This window comes from Leiobunum rupestre, chromosome 10, assembly GCF_980474605.1.
Source record: "Leiobunum rupestre chromosome 10, qqLeiRupe1.1.hap1, whole genome shotgun sequence".
Taxonomy (NCBI): Eukaryota; Metazoa; Arthropoda; class Arachnida; order Opiliones; family Sclerosomatidae; genus Leiobunum; species Leiobunum rupestre.
In genome coordinates, this window is record NC_143393.1 from 25,199,255 (window position 1) to 25,225,180 (window position 25,926).

Genomic DNA, 25,926 nt, shown 5'->3' on the forward strand with positions numbered 1-25,926 from the left:
AGCTAACTGGTTAATGACTTTGAATACATAATAATTTGCCTTTTTCGTGTATGCCTAAAGAACTAAGAAACTCGGTCTTTTGGCTAAGATCAAAGTGTAGTATCTTGTATATAGCGGATATACCGAATTATTAAACTAATTCAATTAATTAAAGGGGTTTTGCCGATCGTAACAGTCGAAAACCACTGTCAGGGTACCATGAGATACTATATAAAAATGTGGTCGACCTAAGTTGAAAACTGTAGATTCCTATAGCCGACAAACAAACACTCATCTACATATAATATATTAAAGATACAAACACTCATCTTTATTTATTAGATATAACTTTCTATAAAGTCATTACGCTTGACGAACTTGTTTTAATGTATCGCTTTGGTCACGAGATACGTAGGAGCTCAGTTCATTATTGAAGGTTAGATCTTTATAAAAAGGGCGACTCGTTGAATTTTAATTCATGTCTTGTTCAACTTGCTAAAATGTTCCACGCGCTCTTTAATATTTTAGCGTAAAAGGCTCGAGCATTGTTTTTATTTCAGGGAGCACGCGCGAAATCGCTCGAGCCCGTTTACGCTAAAATATCAAGACGCGCGTGGAACTTTTTAACAAGTTGAATAAGACATAAATAGAGTTAATGCTAACGTCTATAGCAGATACACCTAATTATTATGTTAATTAAAGTGGTTTTGCCGACCATAACCGTCGAAAATCAAAGTCAGGGTACCATGAGATAGTATACGAAATGTTGAAAACTGTAGATTCCTATAGCGGACAAACTTATATACAAACACTCATCTTTATATATTAGATTACGATATTATTTACTAACATCGTGAATTTCTTGGGATTTTATTAAAATATTATGTAAGGTACCAAATTAAAAACCCATACACGTCGTTAGTAATTCTTGTAAAGAATTAGAAAAACTTTCTAAGTTCATCGCAGCCGGCGAGACTGCTGTAGGTCTGCAACATTTCTAGCACTGGTTTAAACATAGCTCCACATTGGGCGTTTAAGCTAAGGCTGCATTCTTCGACCCGTCGTTGAAATCTAATGAGAAATTTGCATATTAACTTATGGGTTTCAATAACGCTTAAGGATAATTATACTGACCCGCAAATGTTGGCCTTAGAAAGCAATGTCGGTTGCAAACTCTCGAAATGGAGTATATTTTGACTGGTTATCCCGAGACATTTTCTTTGATGGAGGGCGCATTCGTCCACGTTGCAACGGGGATACCCGGCGTGAGCGTTGACCACCGAAGCAATCTCGTTGGCCGCGAACGGACATTGCTGTTTGATATCCCGACTGCAGAACGCTAACGTGTGCGTGTAACTTTGTGGGAAAAATGAAAGTTATTGAATTATATCGCGAGAGGGTCATCTTTTACCATCTACTTGCAAAACTGCTCTTTGGTGAAATTCGAGATCATGTTGGGAATTAAAGTGATTTTGTCCAACCCTTCGACGGCGTCAATGGCGCTTTGGAAGCAATGGCGACTTTGGCCGCTACATTCTTCGAAGTACTTGACGCACTTGTTTTCAATTCCCAAGCCGTGTTGAGTTAAGAAATAGTCTTGGAATATTGCCTCGCAGCCTCTGCCCTGCATGACATGTTTGGCGTAACACAACTCAATTTCCTTGAAATATCTACGAAACAGAGAATGAGTCAAGTAAAATTGCGGGTTTCCATTGCAGTGTTTATTTTATCAAGAATGTATTTATTTATAGTTAGCGAAAATAACCATGACTACCAAGCTCATGCCCTTCCAGGATACTCATCCCCTCGAAAGTCAAACAAATCGCATTGGTATCTTATTGACGTAAGTACTTCGACCCGGATAGTTTCAAGAGAGTCAATCTCCCAAAGTAATGATAAATACATTCAGCATGGCTACTTTAAAAAATTACACGCAGAGTTGGGCTTCCTTGGGTGCGTTGACGATATCCCTGACGTCGATGTTTCTAACAATGTCCTCGGCTCGTTTTTGGCAAACATCCAATGTCTGGGCGCAGCTCAGGGCGGGCGCGTCGGGGTCTTCGCATTTAAAATTGCCATTTCTGGTCTTCAAGAATTCGAAAGTCATGTTAATGTGTTCCAAGTTTTCGCCAAAGTCGCAGAGGCCGTTCAATTCCCGGTAGCATCGCGTGAAAGTGTCTTCGAGCCTTTGAAAGATTCTATGACTTAGACCATAACCTAACGTTTGGATCGATTTTCTTTGACCTTCTCAACATTGCTTACAGACAGAATTGTTTTTTGGTAACTCGTCTCATATGGTCACGGTCATCGTCTTCGATTTGGGCCACTGCCGCGGCGTGTTCTCCGCACGCGTTCAACTTGGCTTGGCAGTCCAACTGGCTGGAAACGACTGAAAGCGAGTAACAAACGAGGACGCAATTTTGTTAGCCCAGCATTTCTTATAAAGTTTGCTACCACGAGTTACATAATTACTCATATTTATGCAACTGTATAGCATGTCAATAGAAACAAAATGAATGAGACCTTGTTCCCCACGAATCACAAAAATAGTGGACAGTAAATTAAAAATGCATAAATTCCTTGTGGTATTGAAAAGATTACCATGAATCAAATACAGGGTGTTAACTAAAACTATACAAAGCAAATAACTCCAAATGTATTTTAGTTAGGAATTTGAAACTTTAAGGACATATAGAACGTTCAGGGGTTACTTGACAACGGAAATTTCCATGTACTTGAACCCTGTCTTCAAAGTCATTTAAAATTTATCTCGAGAACCATTAGAGATACAAAGTTGGTTTCAATTAGAAAAATTAAAGCCATTTACAGCATGCTTATGGGCGATTGTGTTACATAAAATTCTACGTTAGCATATTTAAGCCTGTTTGAAATATTTCAGACTCGTGGGAACTATTGCGTACCTGAGATGAAGACGAAGCAGATGGTTGCAATTCCCTGGAAGTACATTATCGGCTTCATTGTGATGATTCTTCCAAATCTCTACTGAATCATTTGCTTCTTATTCGAACTAACTATTTTACCTTTTTAAATATATTGTCATTATCTTATCAAGGCTTAGATTCAATTAGCGACAGTTGTTCGGGTGTACACGAGTAAGATATTCACGGAAGGAATGACGTGTTAATAAGTTACGTATGATATTAAATAGACTCTCCAAATAATCTTGGCTCCGGTCATATAAATAACGCCGAGTTAATGTCCCAGAAGATTTAGTTCAGAGTCTTCAAAACATCAAAATTATTAAGATAAAGATACAAAAGGCTTAATGAAGCAATATGCTACTCCGTAACAGATATTATGTTAGCAGGAATCCATACCTCTACTTGGAACGCTTATTCTGGCGTATCGCGTACGGTAAGATCACTCTGACGGCTTTGGCCCCACCTACGAGAGAAAAAATCCCCTTTGCACGCTCCCCTCTCACGTTGTTGTTTGTTAAGTTAACATAGTGACGTCAAAAAAAACCGTCAGCCACATCGAAACGAAAATCTGCCGCGATAAGCATTCCAAGTAGGAGTATGGATTCCTGAAGTTCGGTCACTTATTTTAAGCACCATTCACTCATAACTGGGATACTTTCTGCTATTTAACACTGCGGAAGTGTTTCTTGTAAATTGTGTTTAATTATTTTCAACTCTTAATAATACGGAGAAAGCATAATATGAAAACCACATAATGTACAATAAAGTACTTTTATTTAAAAGGAGAAGACTGGCTTCACCATACGGATGAAGCCCCCGAATGGGTATGACAAAACTAGCCATCTCCTTTCAAATAAAAGTACTTTATTATACAATATGTGGTTTTCATATTATGCTTTCTCCGTATTTGTATGTATAAGTGACGCCGCTATTTCTAATAATAACTCTTAATAATGTTTGTGTCTGAATGAGTTTTGACATTAGATTTTCCAAAGTGAAATACTGAGTAATGTGAATTACCAATGTGATTAAAGATTAAATTCATTTTATTATGACATATTTATTGAAAAACGCTAGACAGAGCCAAAAAGGTCACGTAATCTAGACGCGTCCACATCGAAGTTTGTCGAAGCTCTTTCGTATCTGAAACAGAGTTGACTGCACGAAAGGGATAGTTTCGCATTGACCTTTAGCGGCTCCGGTGCAGTCTAGAACACTTTTGAAGTACCTGCAAGCGGAAGTCAATTATTTTCAAGGACACTGACCTCGAAAGAAACGATGTGAAGGCGTGAATCTTACTTGCAAGCCTTTTCTTCCTCGAGTTGCGCGATTAAGTCAAAGGGGTTGATGGCGCCCTACAACGAACAGTTCACTTCAGAGATAAATAAATCGTAATCAATGAGTAATTGTTACCTCGGTGGGTGGTCTGACTTTCAACAAGTCTTCTTTCGTTATTCCACTGACAAGGAAAGCGTCTAGCCCGCATTTGTTCACTAAACGAATGCATTTATCAGCCCCCGGTTCGCCACATTTGAATTGAGCTTCCGCTATGTTAAAAGATTGCACCATCGTTTTGATTGAGTCATCAATTTCATTTTCGCAATAGCTATCAATTTCAGCGTAGCATTCACGGAAGTTGGTAAAGAATCTGCACGAGTCAAAGAAAAACCATAAATACCAATTCATCGGATGTATCAAATTTAATGGTCTCCTTTTTTTAAAATCAATAGCACTAGAAGTTTATATTTTATCAATGTATATAGTCACATCGAGAGAACGACATCACCTTTCGATTGATGAATAACTTTCCTTTCTGTAGTGCGTACGCGGGTTGTAAAAATCTAATTTAACCAGTGGGCCCGGCAGTCCAAGATAGTAGTCTCACACGAGCTTATCTAAAGCGCCACTTATAACAATAAAGAGATTGTCGCTCTGTGCGAGCGGATTTCCCTGAATTCAACAGCAGGACATTTTTTTTTACACTAATGGAATCGGATCTTAGGGGATCCTTAGATTCCCAGTAACGAGGGGTACACGGAAACACTAATTTATGGAGGCGTTAAGGAACTTGCTTAGTATAACAGTATAACAAGCAGTCGCAGAAGCGGCATGCGCAGACGAGACGGGAGCGAGTTGTATGCCAGAGCGTGAGCCAGTCAGTGATGTGCGGGTGGAAGACGGCGCAATAGTGCTGTCCGAAGGAGACTATACTGAGGACAGTGGAAGACATAGTGATCGAGATCCCCAAGAGTAGCGCAGCTCCGACATAGAGGAGTTTGCGATCGGTGAAAGCGGTACAAAACCGCTGGGGTGGGAAAACGGTCGAGGAGAGCCAAAAATAGGGGGCGTTCCATGCGCCGGCAAAGCCGAAGTCCCCAGATAGCCGGGTAGCAAGGGGACGGATGAACGGAATGCAAGAAGCGACCCACCGAGAGCGAATCCCAGTGAAGCTGCCAGGAGACAAGCAAGGCGTTGCGGAGGATCCTTTTACTTTGGAGGCCATCGGCCGGGGAATAGACATAAGGGGCAATTGGAGATTCGGCGGCAGTCCGAGCAGCACAATCCGCCAATTCATTACCCAGGACCCCGACATGGGCCGGAACCCTGAGGAGAGAATAAAGGGCATGTGGGTAGACACGGAGGCACCCCAGAAGCGGAAGCAAAAGCGGGTCGGTGATATCCGGTCGGCTCAGAATTGCTAGAGTGGAACGGGAGTCAGATCAGACCACGGCCTCAAAGATTTGGTGGTCAAGAAGCCAGATAAGTGCTTGGACGATAGCACAGAGTTCGACGCGACAAATAGACACCATCGATGAAGTGCGGAAGGAGCACGTGACATCCAGACTAGCGACAAGGAATGCCAGGCCAAAGTAGGGAGGATGGGGCTGACGGGACCCATCGGTGTAGACCACACACAAATCCCGGGCAAGGGACATTAACCGGGCCATAAAGGTAGCACCCAACTCATTGGGTAAAACAATCTGCCTTTGGTCCCTGGCACCAATCGGCATCTATCGCAAATGGGGCAGGGAGCCACGGAGCGACCGGGGAGGCCAGTGGTTGCCGTAGGAGTGACCTATAAAGGCCATCGACCTTGTGGATGATACGCAAATGGGCTAAGGCACCACGGAGTGAAGCAGACGTGGCATTGGTAGGAGACATCCATTCCGCAAGAAAGTGAGTAATAGGGCTTGTCAGACAGTGGACTCCATAACGAAGAACTAACATATCACGGTGAATAGAGAGGGGTGGAACAAAGGATACTATCTCCATCGCCCCCTTAGCCGCAGACCGAGGAGCCCCAGTCACAACTTGGAGACAGGCATTCTGGAGAGTATCCAGAAGGGCAAGAGAGGTAGAGGAGGCCGAGCGATATACCACCGCAGCAAAGTCGATACGGGAGCGAACAAGGCTTAGGTATAAGAAACGAAGAAACTTGCTCGAGATTCCCCACTTCGAACCAGTCATGGAGCGGAGCAAGTTGAGAAGGTGGAGACAACGTGTCCGCAGCTGCACAATATGCGGCCTCCGGGTGAGACGGCTATCGAAGACCACACCAAGGTAGCACGCCGTACGAGGAAGCGGCAAGGCATGACCCTCCACAGTGAGCGTGAAGAATTCAGCCGGATTGCGCTTGCGGGTAAAGCATAACGAAGTGCATTTGGCCGGAGACAGTGGAAGGCCACGGCACTTGAGATAGTGAGATATCGCATGGAGCGCCTCTTGCATATGTAGTTTTAAGAGGCCCAGTGACAAGCCGGTGAGGAATAGGACAATTTCATCGGCAAACATGGCCACTTGGGTACCAGGAGGCAGGACAGAGGGCAGGTCACCAAGAAGAGGCTAAACAGCAACGGGCTTAGAACACCACCCAGCGGAACGCCTCGAAGCAGAGGAAAAGAGGCCGAAAGTGCGGAACGGATACGCACACAAGCTGACCTCCCTGACAAGTACGACCGGAAAAGCCGATCACTCCAGCATCTAGACCCAACTTCGTTAATTTGCGGATGAGGAAGTCATGGTTGGCATTACCAAAAGCATCCTTAATATCCAGGAAAACTGCAATACAGGAGTGCTTGGATAACAGCGCATGGTGAGCAACACCACTCTGGTAAGGCGAGCGCTTCCCAGTCGATTCGAGCCAGCGACGATGGATCAGCCACTCGAAGAGCTTGCCAAGAACTGACAAGAGGGTAATGGGACGATAGGAGGATGGATCACCGGGACTTTTCCCGGGTTTCAATAAAGCGAGGATGATGCCCGATTTCCAAGTGGACGGCATATACCCACCCGACCAACAGTCGTTGTAGATTTCAAGTAGAATGGAAAGGACGTTACGGGGAAAGTTCTTTATGAGGAGAAGTGAAACCCTGTCCGCGCCAGGCGCGGTGTTCTTAGTCCGAGCAATGGATGAAGCTCATCCATTGTAAACGGCATAGAAAGGGGCGAAGGACAATACACTGGTAGGGGGGATAGTGAAGCTGGCACCGGGCGTGGCAGCCGCTGTGAAATGGATAGCCAAAACTTCCGCAGCTTCCGCCGCCGAGGCGACGGGGCCCGTAGGGGCTCTTAGCGGAGGAATGGGAGACGTGATGGGCACAGCGTTAAACCATCTGACTTTATTCCAGAGTGACGAAATAGCCCCTGTAGCACATGAAGCCGTTTTAGGGTCGGGGTACTGTCGAAAAGTCGCTTTATAGTCGATGACCAAATGCCAACATAAAAACGTCCGAACGTTTTTCGACACTAAAACCGTAAATCCTTTTTTGGGACTATTTATGGTCGGTATGCCGACCATTATCCGACTTAAAATAAACCTTACATTTACTTATTACCCCTGTAGCACAAAGAGTCGATTTAAGGTCGCGCTTTGCCAATTAATCGCTCAAAACTGTGAAACTTTGGCGATTTAATAAAACAAATTGAAATATTTTTAAAATAACTTCCTTTCTGTATTATTTTTTCTTAAAAAGATTATATATTCAATCTGAGATTGTTTACTTATTAAAAATCTCTCAGCTCAAGTAGGTTACATTCGTATAGCTAAATATGTTAGACTAAGATATTATTAATGAAGATTTATTCGTTACTTTTACTAAGCCCTAAGAAACTCTAGAACTCTGTACTCTAGATTCAAGAGCTTTCCGATTGACGGAAATAAACTCATTGTTTCACTCCCCTCATGGGACTTTACCAACTACATGTATATAGCTATATTTACGGTTTTATTTGGTCATTTTCAGTCACTTAAAATATCAAAAAGTAAGACGTTTCGACGTAATGATACAGTACATTCCAAGTCGGGATGACGTCGTTTCGGAGTCGGTTCTTAGGTCTATTAAAAGGCGGTAAGGAGTCGACGTATTGTAGTCGGCCGAACCTTTTACCCCTAGTACATTTCGACCCTCAATCCAAAGGTCGGCCGACTTTAGTGTTTAGTACCTTTTGCCGACGTCGGCCCGACTCTAATTTGCTACAGGGGGGGGGGGGGGACCGCACCAGACATGGAAGAGCTGAAGCGGCGTTATGATGCGATACGGGCACGTTTAACAAGTGCTTTGGCGTGCGCTGTAAGGTGGCGGGCAGTAAGAACATAGTCAGGCCGACGAGTACGAGAGGCACGACGCCGAGCCGCAGCGGCCGCATTTAAGGCGACAGAGCACGAGGAGGACCACCAGGGAGGTGGAGATGGGCGAACAACGCCGGCGCCCCCACCCCGGGAGGGAATAGCAGAAGTTGCGGCCCAGATAACCCGAGTAGTGAAGGATTCTACCGTGTCATCAAGTGACTCTGCTGGAGTCCAACCGTCGGAAGAGCGATTCAAAATCGAGCGGTACCGAGCCCAGTCGGCCTTAGAATAATCCCATTGAGGGGGAGAATCAACAAGTGGGGTAATCGTAAAAGTACAGCGAATGCAAATAGGCATATGATCGCTGCCGTGGTCTGCCAACGTTGACCAGTGGCAAACATGCGCTAGATCGGTACTGGAAAACGACAGATCAATCGTAGTGTCGTTCTGAACCGAGTTGCCCTTACGAGTTGAGGATCCGTCATTAAGTAGAATCATGCGGGCCGACTGTTCAAACCACTCAGTGACCAAAACACCCTGAGCATCGGTTACGGAGCTACCCCACAAGGGGTGATGGGCATTAAAGTCTCCCAGTAGAAGATGAGAGGTACCCAAGCTGTTCGCTAGTAAATCAAAGTATGTGCGGGGAGCAGATCCGTGGGGATCATAGACACTGGCCACTACGGTCCAACGATTGTTGAGAAAACAGGAAACTGCCACAGCCTCCAAAGTAGAGAAGTCAGGCAAAGGGATACGGAACTGGGGTACGGAGGCGGTGACTAGGAGAGAAATACCACCGCCCGGGCGCCCTTGGCGATCACGCCGATAAACTGAGTAGCAACCAAAGCGGAGATTAAACGAGGAGGAATTGGAAAGGTAGGTTTCTTGGGGCCCCACAATAAAAGGAGCATGGCTGCGTGAGGGACCCCAGATGGGCACGTACCCCACAAACGATCCACTGAATGATACTGCAATCAGCGGGAGTCATCAACGTAGTTAGAGTCGTAAATCCTATTCGACTCATCGAAATGATGGGGGTCAGTGAAAGGTTGAACTTCCCGAAGCGGAGCAAAGATATCGCCATCGATCTCTGGCAGTGTGGCAAAGCACAATTTAGCGGATTGGAAAATGTGAGCAGCAGGTTGGCGATTGCGACGGGGATCTTTTAATATGTTGGCACGGTCCGCGAGGAAAGCTACTAAAGCATCCGTCACGGCGGGGTTGTCGGGCTGGGATTGAAAGCTTGACTTCGAGCGACTGTCACCATGATGTTGGGCAGAGCGTGGGCGGGGAGCTGGAGCCGGATGATGGAGGCCAAGCGCGACTCGATGCAGGGGAAAGAGAATAGGAGCGGCCTAGGCCTAAAGAAAAAGCTTACCCTAAAGGAAGGGAACACAATACTACGCAGTAAATATTAGCCCTAAAAAAGGGCGTAAAACTACGCAGTACCGAAAACACGAAAAAAGAAAACCGCAAAACAGCGCAGTGAAAAGATGACCGACTCGCACGAAAGTTCGAGGCGATCTCCAACAGCAGGACATCCCTGCGCCGAAAGAGGGGAACGTTCTTATGTTTAGAGAGCTGGCGAAAGCGAGCTATAGATGGCAATGCGATCGCTTTGTTACGAATTGGTTTGAGGTCGAAATAGATGGCGATACTGTTCCTACAAATTTGGTTGAATGCCATTACCAGTTAACGGCGGCGGTGGCGGTGGCGGCGGAAACTGTGCCGGACACAGGCAGAGGTGGGCAAAAATTGTGAGCAGCTGTCCAACATGAACGCTCATAATTTTTTACCTTGATTTTTCAAGTGAGCGAGTGTTCACGACAGGCGATCTTATTTTATCTATCTTCAACTGAGCAAGCTCAGGGGGAACGCAGAATAGTTTTTTTCACTGTCTGATAAATCACGGCGCGGTGAGCGAGATCGGCCGATCAACGGGCTAATCTTTTCACTTTTGAGCGATAATCCCTCTAGCGGCGCGGCAGTTTTACAATTGAAAGCGAATAGCGGGGCGTCGAGAAATATCTTCCCGATTGACGGAATTGGATGTTCAATTTTGAAAACTAGTAGAGGGCGAATCTTGATCACGCTGAGCAATGGCGTGGTTTTTTCCTCGAATATCGTTCACCGGGATCGATTTGTCTATTATTTTTTAATAAGTGGCCGTTCCAATAATTGTTTACACAACGATTTGTCAATTCTAAAATATGAATTATCTAGGCGGTAATAGAAACATTACTGTTATACTTTAAATATTCCACACTTTATAGTTATTAAGCCTTGTTCACACTATAATTAATTAGGCCACTTAATTGTATCCAACTATTTGTAAGCCTGATAATTGTATAGTGTGAACGGAAAAAGTGGGAACATTTGTTACAATTGTCCTGTTGATTTTATACAATTTTCTTCCTTACAATTAGTTTGATACAATTAATTGGGCCAATTAATTGTATAGTGGCTTAGAATACAGTCGCATTATTGGTTCTTTTTGTGAGTATTGTCGTCCCCCCCAATTCGTCCCGGAAATGTTACAATGGTTAACTTGTTCTTTATCATTGTTCGGAATGAATCGGAACCAAGCTTTAACAATCCAAAATATGCGATAAAAAATTTCTGGAAACAAAAATGTAATGTACACAAAAAATAAAGTAGCCCAAGGGCTACGGACATAATTTTTAAAGTGCGTAACATCACACTAACTGCCTAGCAAAATACAAAATGTTTGAAGAATTATAATAAAGATTAAATGATATATAACATTAACAAATATATATATTAGTTTAAAAAATATATTTTATTATAAATAATTTATTTTATTTTTATTATTAATATTAAATAAATTAATCAATAATAATCAGCTTGACCAATATCCATGTCGTCACTTCAAGAATAAATCATCGTACGTTGGGTGTTGGGCAACAGCTATCGTGAGCGCGACCTAAATAAAGGGTGGGCGGATGGTGTAGACACCAGGGCTGTAGCCAGAGGGAAGCCAATACGGGCGTGAGATGTTATACGCGTGATCTAGCCATTCTTTGGACTCAACCCCCACTTGTCCAATGCTGTGTATCCCTCAACCCCTGGTAGACTCATACCCCCTCATCAAAATGTTGCCACATGTTAAATTTAACGTAAGCCTAATTAAAATTAATGCGATTAACGTCGATTGGAAACGATTAATAATGGTATCGCAATATATATATATATACAAATTAAATTCAAAATTTATTGTCATTTGGTAAATTTTTGTTTTTGCGAAATTTAACGTATATCAAACCTTTACACGGACGGACTCGCGTGGCTCTGTTTACATTTTTTTGTCGGTGTAGGGAGCCTTATTCAGCATTCCCACAATGCTCTAGAAAGCTAGTTTTATTATTTGAGGAAATATAGACGAAATTATTTAGGACTAATGATATAGAATCGGGAACCAAGTTCAAATCAATTCTTTATTCAACGAAAATAAAAAATCTGACAATTAAAGAAAAAGCATTTTGCAAGTAACTAAAATAAATTAAACAACGCCAGTCTACATCTCTTAGGGAAACCACTATTTTTACTGAAAGTTCGTGTTGTCCTAATGTGTCCATGGTACCGTCACATACGGTTTTTGTTCTTTGCTATATAACTAAATATATCACGTAAGCGTATTTCAACAAAATAGTACCGAAGTACTTTTCTTCCGATTTTTTAGAGATGAGTGGGGTTGGCCACCCGAAATCCGTCAAGGCCCGCGGGCCGAATAAGGCCGACCCCTTAATTGCTTATGCAGGCTGATATTTCCAAAGCCCTTCGTTTTGAAACAAGACGTACGACAGTCAGAATACACACAATCCTGTCGAAAACCCGATTAAAATCAGTGTCCCACTTATTTGTTACTTTTCGTCACACGTTGAGAGCGACGTGCGTACTGCTCCGATAAGTGTCACACTTATATTTGTGATGTCGGATCATACGTTGGAAGCAACGTGTACTGCTCCGAAAAGTGTTACACTTATTTGTTAATTCTAGTCATACGTTGAAACCGAGGCATACGACTTAAGCTGGTTTCACACTCGACGGAGTGTTAATTTTCCGTCAAGTGCAGTGGCGTACCTAGGGGAGGGTGGAGGGGGCTGTCCGCCCCAGGCGGCATTTTCTATAGGGCGCCATTTCTCATTCAAGTAAAGAAAATTGCTTGTTTTTATTAAAGGTTTATCCTTTTCTCGTAGTGAGACTCGCTTTTTGTTCATTTGGCAAGAGTGAATGCGTATTCTTAGTGTTTTTGTACTTTTGCTGTAATATTTCAAATAATTTGTAGAAAATAAAGCCTTTAGAACACCATTATTCGTTAGTGTGTGCCTACAGTGCCTTGTATTGTAGTTTTTACTGTTTTTAACGATTAAACGATGACACTTTTGGAAATTGGGAGAGCGGCAAATTCGTGATGTGCCCCGAGCGTCAAAGGGTCTAGGTACGCAACTGGTCGAGTGTGAGAACAGCTTTGGAAAATGCGAAAAGAAAACTCGCGTATAAACCTATGTAAACACACGGATGGACAATGTTGGAAGTGGCGGGGGTTTGTATACTGCTCCAAAAAATTTGATTTATAATTAAGCAACGTAATTGCAAAACTAGATTATATGGAAACCACAACTCTTCAAAAATATAACTTTCATGAAAATCGGACATAAATTAAGGAACGTTATTTCGACTTTTAGGCGAAAATATAAAACCACGTAAATTACCCCGAAAACCATTCTTAAAATTAATATTAACTGATATAACGGAAAATAAAGATTCGCTGAATCTTAACCTATTATTTTTTTGGCCGTTATCGGACCTAATTTTAACAAAATATCTACCACACAAAGGGAAACCACCGAACACAGTAAATTTGGCAATGTCCAATTTCTTGGGCTCTGATTCTTTGACTTTTCTAGCCATAAAAGTATGTTGGCATACAGTGCTACGCCCGTGGGTTACTTTTGGCGCGGGCTAGAACCGTACAAACCTCCACGGGTGGGTAATTAGGAGGCGCGTGCCAACGTTTTTACGAAATTACGGCAAAAACAAGATGTCTGGGACAATATGGTAAAAAACCTATTATTTACGGTAAAAACCTTCGAATCCTGAGTAAACAACAACTTTGCCCAATATATGCCCGAAGAAAAGTAGCTAGGGTGGTGCCCCCGCTGTGGAATTGAACAGGGGCAAGTTCTGGCTGTGGATTTAAGTAATATCGAAGGTAAAACCGTGAATAACGTTTTTCTTTGTGACGTTTTGAACCAAATTGAAATCTTGAAGGAATTGTTTGAAAATATTTTTATTTAACAAGCATCTTACGGGGCATCGACCATTGTTATACATGCATCAGATTTATAGCCCGGTGTACCGGTAAGATTGAAACCACACCACCGGAGGTCCATCATCAAATGCCCTACGCCAGCGTCCACACGCCCGGACAGGTGACAAAACCAGCATGGGTAGCAGAACCCTACTACTGATGGTCGCACCTTCGACGCAAGCCGCTCAACCCAGCAGAAGGTGCAGCAATGGGCCGACCAACTCGCCACTTCGCACACAGCAGTGGGAATAAGAGCGGATGCTCTGGCATAGCCAGCCGACACCCCACCTAGAAAGGTAGAGAGCCAAGCCCATTGGAAAGAGCGCCTAAAAGGGAACGGCGGGCACACGGCAGACCGCATAACCCGGCACAGCTGGCACCGGATATCCCGGTGGAACCCCAAAAGACCGGGAGATGGGCGCCGTGCCCCACAGCAGGCAACGTAATCCGCCGAGATGGCCAGTTTGCCCGGCCCCTCTCCGTTAGCCTGGGCCGAAGCCCAGTTACCAGCCCACACCGGACCGAAGTCGGAGGTGGAGATAGGGCCATTTGGACGGAGCTAACATCTCCCAGTGCGCCACCGCCCATGCTGGGTTACAAGAGCTGGACCCCGACTCCCCGGTAAAGCCACCAGTTATTGCACACTCCGACCCCTACCATTGTTATACAGGGTGTCCACTAAAAAACGATCCAGGGCGAATAATTCAAAATCGGTTTTAGCTATGATTTTGAATTTTTCATGTCACATAGCACGCCCAGGGGCCATTGGACGATGATAATTTCAATGTCCTTGAACCATGTCTTCAAGGTCATTCAAAATCTCACTTCAGAACCACTGGGTTTAGAGATTTTGTGCTACCACATTTTACCTCTAATAAGCTTTGACCCGATGTAAATTGACCAATAATATTTATTTCTTCGTTTTCTCGGCTTCTTATTGGTCAATTTACATCGGATCAAAGCGTATTAGAGGTAGAATGTGGTAGCGCACACTTTTCTAATTGGAACAAAATCTCTAAACCCAATGGTTCTCGAGATAGAAGTGAAGAGAAGCACATTGTGAAAAACTAAATGAAAAGAGACTTGAAAAGGTTTTAAAATTCACAATTTATGTATTTAAAAAATTCTACGTTTCGGAGGAACTGTTCCTCCTTCTTCGGGGATTTTTACAAGTCTCGAAATAGATTTTGAATGACCTTGAAATTTTCATCGTCCAATGGCCCTACGCCTGCTATGTGACCTGAAAAATTCAAAATACTAGCTAAAACCGATTTTGAGTTATTCGCCCTGGATCGTTTTTTAGTGGACTCCCTGTATCACTGAAACTGCTCGCGTGTACGAAGCACTTTAACTACTCTATGGCCACAATATAGAGCGATGTATACTTTTCTCATAAGAAATATATAATTCTGCTTTTGCTTATACTCCACGCAGTAAAGGCATTTGGCCACTTTGTATTTTGTACTTCCGTCCAAACGACACTTTATTATGTCTCCATATACGTCACTTCGCACTTTAGAGGTGCCTGCCACGCTTCCGTTTGAAAATCCGTTTATCCGGGAACTGAGTTTACAAGTCACCTGTGAATTCTACCAAACTATGTAGTCTACCTCGTAACGGATAATCGGATAAAAAAATTAGATTAACCGATGCAATGTTCATTTGCGAAAACCAAGTATATTACGAAAACGAATGAGATAAATGTTATGTTGTTTTTATCTGATAGAATGTCTACTTTATTTATTGGATAATTTACCCAACTAACAATTGGTTTTTTTTTTCGTTTTTTTTCGATAGACCTACTAATTAGATAAATTGGTTGAAAAGTTATAATAAAAAGACTGCTACTTCATGGCTTTATAATTGTTTATTTTGATTAAAATATTGGGAGCTTTCGGACCGTAGTCCTTCGTCAGCCACTAGTTACAAGCTAATTAATTAATTAATTAGCTTGTAACTAGTGGCTGACGAAGGACTACGGTCCGAAAGCTCCCAATATTTTAATCAAAATAAACAATTAAACTTTAATATTCGAGATAATTAGATAAACTTGATAATTAAATTCTGATCATACGCGACGGTTTATTTATATGGTTTGAACGTCATACAGATAAGAGGGGTCAAAGGTGAAACGTATAAAATTAAATGTTCGGATTAAGCTTTCTTTTATCTGAATTGGTAGATAATACGAAGGTCTATTTTCATTCAAATAGATAAACCCATGGATGACATCGCCATTGATGGCCTTTTATTGGATTATTTCTACCAATAGGATATTATTAAGTGCGATAAAACCAATCATTACATCTTGAAGTGCAACTTGCTAAAGAAATGGTACAAGCACTTATCAAAACATATTACAGGTTATTAAACTCATAAGTTACATAAGTTATGATTTATAAACGCTGTAAATATATTTTAAAAACAAATTATAGTTCCGATTAAAATTAATTATATTCCACTATTTCATAAAAAAAATTGCCACACCTCTTAACCGACAGAAGTGTTTACATAGCATAATGCTTGTCCACTTCATCGGTGTGTACCACGTTTTCGCAATATTGTATAATACGATACTAAAATGACGATTAGTTCCCGCCCCCTCCCGTAGATATTGAGTAACCTGGAACTGAACCCTCGTAAAACTTTAATTTAAAATTGATTTTTTATATTAAATATGTATGGTTGATTAATTGGCAACGACACTCCTACACAATTTTACACGGCCACCAGTCCTGTAAATAAGGCATTAAAAGTCGCTAGCTGACTTGGGACTGTGGTGGCGCCTAGGGTTTTAGCCTAGATAATTATTATTAAATAACCCGGCCACTGGTAAAAAGCTTTACAAGCAGGGTCAGGGGCGGACTGGCGCCTTTTTTGTGAGGTGGGCACTGTTGACTTGCAACCCCCAAATCGCTTTTCAAGCGGCCTCATGTCGAACTAAAAGGTAATTGTGGTCGCGGCCCCGTGGTATAGCGCCCACCTGCCTACCGGGTCAGTCCGCCACTGAAAAGGGTACAGTTTATCCAAACACCGAATAATCGGCGAAATAAAAAAAAACGCTATCATTTAAGTAATGTTTGCATATTTGGAATAAAAATTAACAGTGATTAACCGATAACAAAAATTTGTCAGCTGTGCCTTCTAGCGGCAAAATTAGCTTCCCTATGGGAGTTCAAGGTTTCCTTAGGTGGCATTTGATAGCCCGTAATGGCGTTATTAGGCACTTTATTTTTTGTGTATATTACATTTTTGTTTCCAGAAATATTTTATCGCATACTTTGCATTGTTAAAGCTTGGTTCCGATTCATTCCGAACAATGATAAAGAACAAGTTAACCATTGTAACGTTTCCGGGACGAATTGGGGGGGGGGGGGGGAGACAACAACCACAAAGAGAACCAATAAATATGCCACTGTATTCTAAGCCCAGTTCGCACTATACAATTAATTGGCACACTTAATTGTATCAAACTAATTGTAAGGAAGAAAATTGTATACAATGAACAGGGCAATTGTAACAATTGTTCCCACTTTTTCCGTTCACACTATACAATTATCAGGCTTACAAATAGTTGGATACAATTAAGTGGCCCAATTAATTATACAGTGTGAACTAGGCTTAATAATTATCAAGTGTGGATTATTTGAAGTATAACAGTAATGTTTCTATTACCCCCTAGATAATTCATATTTTAGAATAGACAAATCGTTGTGTAAACAATTTATCGAACGGCCACTTATTAAAAAAAATAATAGACAAATCGATGAGAAAACCAAATATTTTCAATGAAGGTTCGCCTCCCGGTGAACGATATTCGAGGAAAAAACCACGCCATTGCTCAGCGTGATCAAGATTCGCCCTCTACTAGTTTTCAAAATTGAACATCCAATTCCGTCAATCGGGAAGATATTTCTCGACGCCCCGCTATTCGCTTTCAACTGAAAAACTGCCGCGCCGCTAGAGGGAGTATCGCTCAAAAGTGAAAAGATTAGCCCGTTGATCGGCCGATCTCGCTCACCGCGCCGTGATTTATCAGACAGTGAAAAAAACTATTCTGCGTTCGCCCTGAGCTTGCTCAGTTTATCTCTCTCTCTGAACAAGATCAGCCGACTTTCAAATTTGAGCGCTCGCAATTTTTGCCCATCTCTGGTCACAGGAGTCTTACCTTTGCCTATACTAGGCTCGTGTAAGACTAAAAAACCAAATGTTTTTGATGCAATTATATACATAGCTCAGAATTGACGAGGGCTAACTAAAAATATAATTTTTAAACTTAATTGTACTTCATTTAAGAAATGTATGTAGATTATAAGTCGAAAATCTACAAAAATAAAAGACTTAGAAGAATGACCAACATTTTGTTCTCAAAAAAGTAATTTAGCCACCAAAGTTCTAATACTGGCTGTTGATTTATACAAAATTGTACCCGAAACCGCTCGAGAGTAATAGCGGCTACGTTCCAGGTAAAATAAATATTAGCACCAATCTGCGAGAATAATAATGAAAATGGTAAAAATAACTGATTTAATTTGCGCTGTCAGACTGGTATATTATGTTCTAGCTGCAGCATTTATTGACTATGGAAGTTATCGAATAAAATTGGACGTTACGGGGAAAATCTTTATGAGGGTTGGGTGGGATACCTACTTGCAACTGTCCATGTGTCTCATTCTCTGCGTAATATCGGTCAAATTGCCTTTTCCCAAATCTTCGAACTCTTCCATTGATATTCCACTCGCCGACATAGCGTAGAACAAACATTTGTTTACTCGCTGCTGGCAGGTTGCTTCGGATAAGACGCTGTTTACAACTGCGCAATGAAAGAGTTTCTATCTTATAAACTTCGAATGCTGTTGTTGGAATTCGTGTTAAATACTAGAAGTCAAAGGCTTAACAAATAAAACTGCCCGTTTTCGAAACGGTTAGCAAGTAATTAATCCAAGGTGGCAATAAACACTATAGCCGATTGATTTTTTTTGGCCATGAATAGAGTTATACTTACCACTTAAAAGCAGAAATCCGAGGAGCAAATGTTTAGTATATCCTTCCATGTTGATACGGCGTCTTTGTTTGGTATGTCCAGCAAGATGAAAAAATAATTATGTAACACGCGAGTAGTTAAGGACCCTCTTCCTACACACGCGGGGGGGGGGGGGGGTATGAAGCGGGGAATCGCGTTTCCCTCCCACCACGCGCACATGTTCTGAATAATTAATGAGGTTAACAAGTGTTTTTATTAATTAGCCTAATTAGTCGACCTGTCAATCAAGTTAACTAGAGTACGTATGCTACGACTATGCTAAACAATATTTCCAAAACTTGAAATAACTAAAATCCGTTATAAAGATGGCCACTATTAAATTTAAGTACGTACTCCCTAGTTAATTTCTTAACAAACTTTACCCCGAAGAAATATGGCCCAAAAATAACATTGAATACACCGTTCATTAATCCATTTACAATTCACAAATTTTAGTTTCCTAAGGCTTATTAAAAATATAATTCAAGATGGCCACGCTTGACAAGTAATTAACCTAATAAAAACCTTCAAACTTTACCCTGAACAAATATGTTAAGAAGTTATTAGCGTAAATATGAAACAATTTTTTACCGCGCTTCCTAACGGTTATTAAAACACAGCTTATAAAACATGGTGATATAACCTTTTATTATACCTTTTATATTTAACTCTCAATTCCTTCTTAAGAGTTCAGCCAAGACACCACGAAAAGAAACCCGCGCAAAATGGCAGCCATAGCCAAGGCTACGAGGTGAAATTACTCTATAGGGTAACCGATTAAAAGAACATCAAACGAACGTATTTAAGAAAAAAGAAATAAGTTTGCCCTAGCAAAACATTTATCACAATCCGTCGCACGACATTTATTCAGATGACCCAAAATAAATTTTTCTATCTAAAATACATTTGAACATTGCAGAAACTTACAAAATTCTTAAACTCAGGGAACATGTACTTAACAGAGATCTTGACCCTAGTGCTGATAATGCGATTTGTTTTATTAGGATGACATTTACAACCTTTCTTTAAATATGTATAAATTAAAAATATATCTATTATAACATTATTTTCCATTTTATCCGTTGTATAATCCCTGGTGAGTTTTTCAGTTATGACGCTCGATGCATTTCACAACGGCGACGTCATCGCTTTTAAGCCGAAACATTTTAAATTTAAGTTTTTATAGTGTACAGTAAAACGTCGTTTTTAATTAATTTACTTAATGTGTTTAGAAGTGCTCTAGCTGTAAGAAATTTTATAAAATTAATAATCGAGAAAGATGACTTAAAACAACTATTAAAAATAAAATGTATAAAATAATATTTAGCGTCTAAATTGAAAATTTACTCGGAACAGATTTTACATTATTACCTTTTTAATAAAATAAAACAAACCCGTACATTTTTCTCGCGCCAATCTCATAAACATTTGATTTAAATATTGTCAAAATGTACGCTTTTGAGTTATTTCGTCAAGTTGAAGATTTTGTTTAAAATATTATAAAAGGCCTAATTAAAAATGGCACTGAACAAATCCGGGAAATCATATCATATTTTTATCAAGACTTATCTACATGGGTTAGATCTCTTTGTATAGCTTCAGTCACGCTAGAGGGGACCTCTTCAGTTCCACTGCCTGCCAGCCCTGCTACCCTAATACGTCCCCGAGAGCTCTCTATATTTACTAATTAGTTAAATAAACGTATTAATTTTATTATTATATTTCCTATAAGTATATATATAAATATAACAAAAATATAATAAAATAATATAAAAGTTTATTAACGTATGTTAAAATGAATTGATAACTATTAGCTATAATTTGAATCCTAGATGGCTCTACTGACGTAGCCCTTTTTTGAAATAGAATAATATTTAGGCGTAGCTTTTTCACGCGATGGAGAGGATTAGAGGAACTTTAAAACAAGTTGGCCCAGGCCGTAATATTAGTTCCACATCAGTGTATTCGAGTGGGCAAACCCATACACCCTTAGTAGACACAGGTAGGCAAACTAATAAAAAAACTGTTGAGGCTACGTGATTTCTTAACGTTTGATATATAAATTGCCATCCTAAGTTAAAGAGTGGGTGCCGCCCACCCTCAGGATACCCGGGTGGGCAAACCAATGCAAAAGCTGTTGAGGCCATGTGATTTCCTATCGTTTGAAATATAATTTACCATCCTATGTTAAAGACTGGCCACCGCCCACCCTCAGGATACGCGGGTGGGCAATCCAATACAAAAGCTGTTGAGGCCATGTGATTTCCTATCGTTTGATATATAATTTACCATCCTATGTTATAGAGGGGCCACCGCCCACCCTCAGGATACCCGGGTGGGCAAACCAATACAAAAGCTGTTCAGGCCATGTGATTTTATATTATCTCGGTGATTAAATTAGAATTTTCTTAGAGCAGATATTTAATATGGATTATTAACAACTGCATAAATCATATTAATTCAAGAATGTATTTATGTACTAAGAATATAGCAAGACGGAGATTCTGTCGCATACTTTTCAGCTTAAGGGCCTATTGACAAAGTGCTAGCCCATTGAATTTAACATGTTTGATTCTAGCAAAGCAGACTTTTGCAACACGCCCTAAGTTCGACTGCTTTGGATTTTTTGGTCTCATTCTTTCAAGTAGACGCGAGCGTAGACGATTCCAATTTTTTACTTTTATTGTTCTATGAGACCAAATTGTTTTTTTCGATCACTCTCCCTTTAAGGGGGTTGTTCGGAGGGGGCGGAAATTAACGGCACTGCGTGCGCGTCAAAGAGTTCTATCGAATGAGACCAAATCTCTGGACCAACTATACAAACTATACAAGTTCGCCAAGAAGGCGAAAATATTATTTTGTGCCACACATAAACGACTTCGATAAGAAAGTGCCACACTTATTTATTAATTCTAACCACACACGGTTTCGATAAGAAAGTGCCACACTTATTTATTACTTCTGACCATACACGGTTTCGATAAGAAAGTGCCACACTTATTTATTACTTCTGACCATACACGGTTTCGATAAGAAAGTGCCACACTTACTTATTAATTCTAACCACACACGGTTTCGATAAGAAAGTGCCACACTTACTTATTACTTCTGACCATAGACGGTTTCGATAAGAAAGTGCCACACTTATTTATTACTTCTGACCATACACGGTTTCGATAAGAAAGTGCCACACTTACTTATTACTTCTGACCACACTCGGTTTCGATAAGAAAGTGCCACACTTATTTATTACTTTTGACCACACACGGTTTCGATAAGAAAGTGCCACCCTTATTTATTACTTCTGACCACACACGGTTTCGATAAGAAAGTGCCACCCTTATTAATTACTTCTGACCATACACGGTTTCGAAAAGGGGGTCGAAATTGTGCCCCCTGTTTACCTGACAGACCTGAAACTGGCCATCGGGAAAAGTTGTGTAGCCCCACACTGTAATTCAATCTTCCCGTCACGCCCATGTCACCCTTCGTGAAATTCCACTGGGTTGGGGGCGGGGGGAGGCGAAGTTTGAGGTTAACTTGACCCTAAAACGCCGTAAATATACGTAAAATAACCCGGAAAAAGGAACGAGAGTTGCGACAACTTAACTAGACAAATCCCCCCACGTCGCTAAAAACGACTAGAAGTTCCGAGTCACTATGAATAGAGCTGCGTGGCTCGGCTGGTAAATTCGTGGGTAATAGATGTAACGCGGCCAGCGGCTGTTTGGGTTCGAGTCCCGGCGCCTCCAATAAAGTAATTTATATTATTTATTTTTCGCAGCTCCATCTACCGTGTCGTCGCTTTTCCACAACAAACAAACAAACAAACAAACTACAACAACACTTAACGACATTCGGTCCATAGCAATAGTCCCACTTCGATATATATATCTCGATGTGGAACTAAAAACATCAGCATGACATGAGTATGCTTGATTTTAATTTTTTCCTCTTAATTGTGATATTTTCATGACAATAACATTGAACTTATATAGTGAATCTACTTTTATACAAACTTTAAAAAACATTACTAAAAATTGACTATTAGTATTACATTTCAATATTTTTATTAAAAAAATATCACAATTGCATATTGCACTCTTATTATATAGGAACTATAAAACAGTGCAATTATATTTGAGCTTTTTTTCGGTTTTATTGAGATTTCTTTTTAGTCCGAATACCGTGCTAAAACACTTTCATCCGTGCTACTTGATTCGCAATTTCCTTTTGTATAAATGCCATTGAGGCGAGTCACGGAGAGCATTCGATAAAGCTGTGGGAAATTCGCTACTGTCCGATGCTCATCGCTTCCTCCAGCCATAAGAATTATTCCGAAAATTCTCTTAATATAATTAGGAAAATGAATTTATTGTAGACCCAAGCAAAAAAAGTATTACCTCACGTAGAGTAAACGTAACGTTTACTTTCTGATTTCATATCATATTTATATCTGTTTATTCAGAATACTGTGTAAACCCTGTGTTGTTATCTGCAGATGCTTAGAAAAGAGGTTTAATATAAATAATATAGAATTAAGATCCAATTTAAATATGCTACCAGTATAGCCAGAATCCCTTATTGGTTTTGCGTGTTCGGTACTAATATTGCAAGAAATCGAAAAACTTAACCAAATTAACCCTATTTTATATTATCATGACATAACGATATTATTTACTGAAAATAACTAACATCGTGGGTTTTTGGGAATTTATTAAAATATTATGTAAGGTACCAAATTAAAAACCCATACACGTCGTTAGTAATTCGCGAAAAGAATTAGAAAAACATTTTAAGTTCATCGCAGCCGGCGAGACTGCTGTAGGTCTGCAACATTTCTAGCACTGGTTTAAACATAGCTCCACATTGGGCGTTTAAGCTATGGCTACATTCTTCTACCCGTCGTTGAAATCTAATGAGAAATTTGCATATTAACTTATGGGTTTCAATAATGCATCAAGGATAATTATACTGACCCGCAAATGTTGGCCTTAGAAAGCAATGTCGGTTGCAAACTCTCGAAATGGAGTATATTTTGACTGGTTAACCCGAGACATTTTCTTTGATGGAGGGCGCATTCGTCCACGTTGCAACGGGGATAGCCGGCGTGAGCGTTGACCACCGAAGCAATCTCGTTGGCCGCGAACGGACATTGCAGTTTGATATCCCGACTGCAGAACGATAACGTGTGCGTGTAACTTTATGGGAAAAATGGAAGTTATTGAATTATTTCGCGAGAGGGTCATCTTTTACCATCTACTTGCAAAACTGCTCTTTGGTGAAATTAGAGATCATGTTGGGAATTAAAGTGATTTTGTCCAATCCTTCGACGGCGTCAACGGCGCTTTGGAAGCAATGACGACTTTGGCCGCTACATTCTTCGAAATACTTGACGCACTTGTTTTCAATTCCCAAGCCGTGTTGAGTTAAGAAATAGTCTTGGAATATTGCCTCGCAGCCTTTGCCCGGCATGACGTGTTTGGCGTAACACAACTCAATTTCTTTGAAATATCTACGAAACAGAGAATGAGTCAAGTAAAATTGCGGGTTTCCATTGCAGTGTTTATTTTATCAAGAATGTATTTATTTTTAGTTAGCGAAAATAACCATGACTACCAAGATCATGGCCTTCCAGGATACTCATCCCCTCAAAAGTCAAACAAATCGCCTTGGTATATCATGGACTCCCTTAAACGTAAGTATTTCGACCCGGATATAGTTTCATGAGATTCAATCTCAAAAAGTAATGATAAATACATTCAGCATGGCTACTTTAAATCATTACACGCAGAGTTGGGCTTCCTTGGGTGCGTTGACGATATCCCTGACGTCGATGTTTCTGACAATGTCCTCGGCTCGTTTTTGGCAAACGTCCAATGTCTGGGCGCAGCTCAGGGCGGGCGCGTCGGGGTCTTCGCATTTAAAATTGCCATTTCTCGTCTTCAAGAATTCGAAAGTCATGTTAATGTGTTCCAAGTTTTCACCAAAGTCGCAGAGGCCGTTCAATTCCCGGTAGCATCGCGTGAAAGTGTCTTCGAGCCTTTGAAAGATTCTATGACTTAGACCATAACCTAACGTTTGTTCGATTTTCTTTGACCTTCTCAACATTGCTTACAGACAGAATTGTTTTTTGTTAACTCGTCTCATATGGTCACGGTCGTCGTCTTCGATTTGGGCCACTGCCGCGGCGTGTTCTCCGCACGCGTTCAACTTGGCTTGGCAGTCCAACTGGCTGGAAACGACTGAAAGCGAGTAACAAACGAGGACGCAATTTTGTTAGCCCAGCATTTCTTGTAAAGTTTGCTACCACGAGTTACATAATTACTCATATGTATGCCACTGTATAGCATGTCAATAGAAACAAAAAATGAATGAGACCTTGTTCCCCACGAATCACAAAAATTGTGGACAGTAAATTAAAAAAATGCATAAATTCCTTGTGCTATTGAAAAGATTACCATGAATCAAATACATGGTGTTAACTAAAAACTATAGAAAGCAAATAACTCCTAATGTATTTTAGTTAGGAATTTGAAAGTTTGAGGACATATAGAACGTTCAGGGGTTACTTGACAACGGAAATTTCCATGTACTTGAACCCTGTCTTCAAAGTCATTTAAAATTTATCTCGAGAACCATTAGAGATACAAAGTTGGTTTCAATTAGAAAAATGTAGAGCCATTTACAGCATGCTTATGGGCGCTTGTGTTACGTAAAATGCTACGTTAGCATATTTAAGCCTGTTTGAAATATTTCAGACTCGTGGGAACTATTGCGTACCTGAGATGAAGAAGAAGCAGATGGTTGCAATTCCCTGGAAGTACATTATCGGCTTCATTGTGATGATTCTTCCAAATCTCTACTGAATCATTTGCTTCTTATTCGAACTAACTATTTTACCTTTTTAAATATATTGTCATTATCTTATCAAGGTTTAGATTCAATTAGCGACAGTTGTTCGGGTGTACACGAGTAAGATATTCACGGAAGGAAAGACGTGTTAATAAGGTTCGTATGATATTAAATAGACTCCCCGAATAATCTTGACTCCGGTCATATAAATAACGCCGAGTTTATG

The 25,926-nt window shown here is 40.8% G+C and overlaps 3 protein-coding genes across 4 annotated transcripts; all 3 read right to left on the reverse strand.

Annotated features, from left to right (window-relative positions):
- Positions 1–796: 796 nt before the first annotated feature.
- On the reverse strand, positions 797–3,012 carry LOC149925180 (uncharacterized). Its single transcript, XM_090161167.1, has 6 exons — positions 2,901–3,012; positions 2,242–2,368; positions 1,911–2,165; positions 1,398–1,649; positions 1,114–1,335; positions 797–1,050 (listed from the first exon to the last, which is right to left on the reverse strand). The coding sequence occupies exons 1-6, from the start codon at positions 2,956–2,958 to the stop codon at positions 918–920; spliced, it is 1,047 nt and encodes a 348-aa protein (XP_090017293.1). The 5' UTR covers positions 2,959–3,012; the 3' UTR covers positions 797–917.
- A 977-nt stretch (positions 3,013–3,989) lies between these two features.
- Positions 3,990–18,903, reverse strand: LOC149925181 (uncharacterized). Its single transcript, XM_090161169.1, has 5 exons — positions 18,828–18,903; positions 18,473–18,635; positions 4,335–4,569; positions 4,221–4,276; positions 3,990–4,149 (listed from the first exon to the last, which is right to left on the reverse strand). The coding sequence occupies exons 1-5, from the start codon at positions 18,874–18,876 to the stop codon at positions 4,023–4,025; spliced, it is 630 nt and encodes a 209-aa protein (XP_090017295.1). The 5' UTR covers positions 18,877–18,903; the 3' UTR covers positions 3,990–4,022.
- Positions 18,904–22,995: 4,092 nt separating this feature from the next.
- On the reverse strand, positions 22,996–25,715 carry LOC149925182 (uncharacterized). Of its 2 annotated transcripts, XR_016477043.1 has the most exons (7): positions 25,629–25,715; positions 24,964–25,090; positions 24,634–24,888; positions 24,109–24,360; positions 23,825–24,046; positions 23,249–23,760; positions 22,996–23,193 (listed from the first exon to the last, which is right to left on the reverse strand). XR_016477043.1 is itself a non-coding variant. In XM_090161168.1 (6 exons), exons 1-6 carry the CDS (start codon positions 25,684–25,686, stop codon positions 23,628–23,630), a joined length of 1,047 nt encoding a protein of 348 aa, XP_090017294.1. In that variant the 5' UTR covers positions 25,687–25,715; the 3' UTR covers positions 22,996–23,627. The 2 variants fall into 2 exon arrangements, 1 of the variants encoding a protein (XP_090017294.1); XM_090161168.1 differs by having other exon boundaries at positions 22,996–23,760.
- Positions 25,716–25,926: the final 211 nt, after the last annotated feature.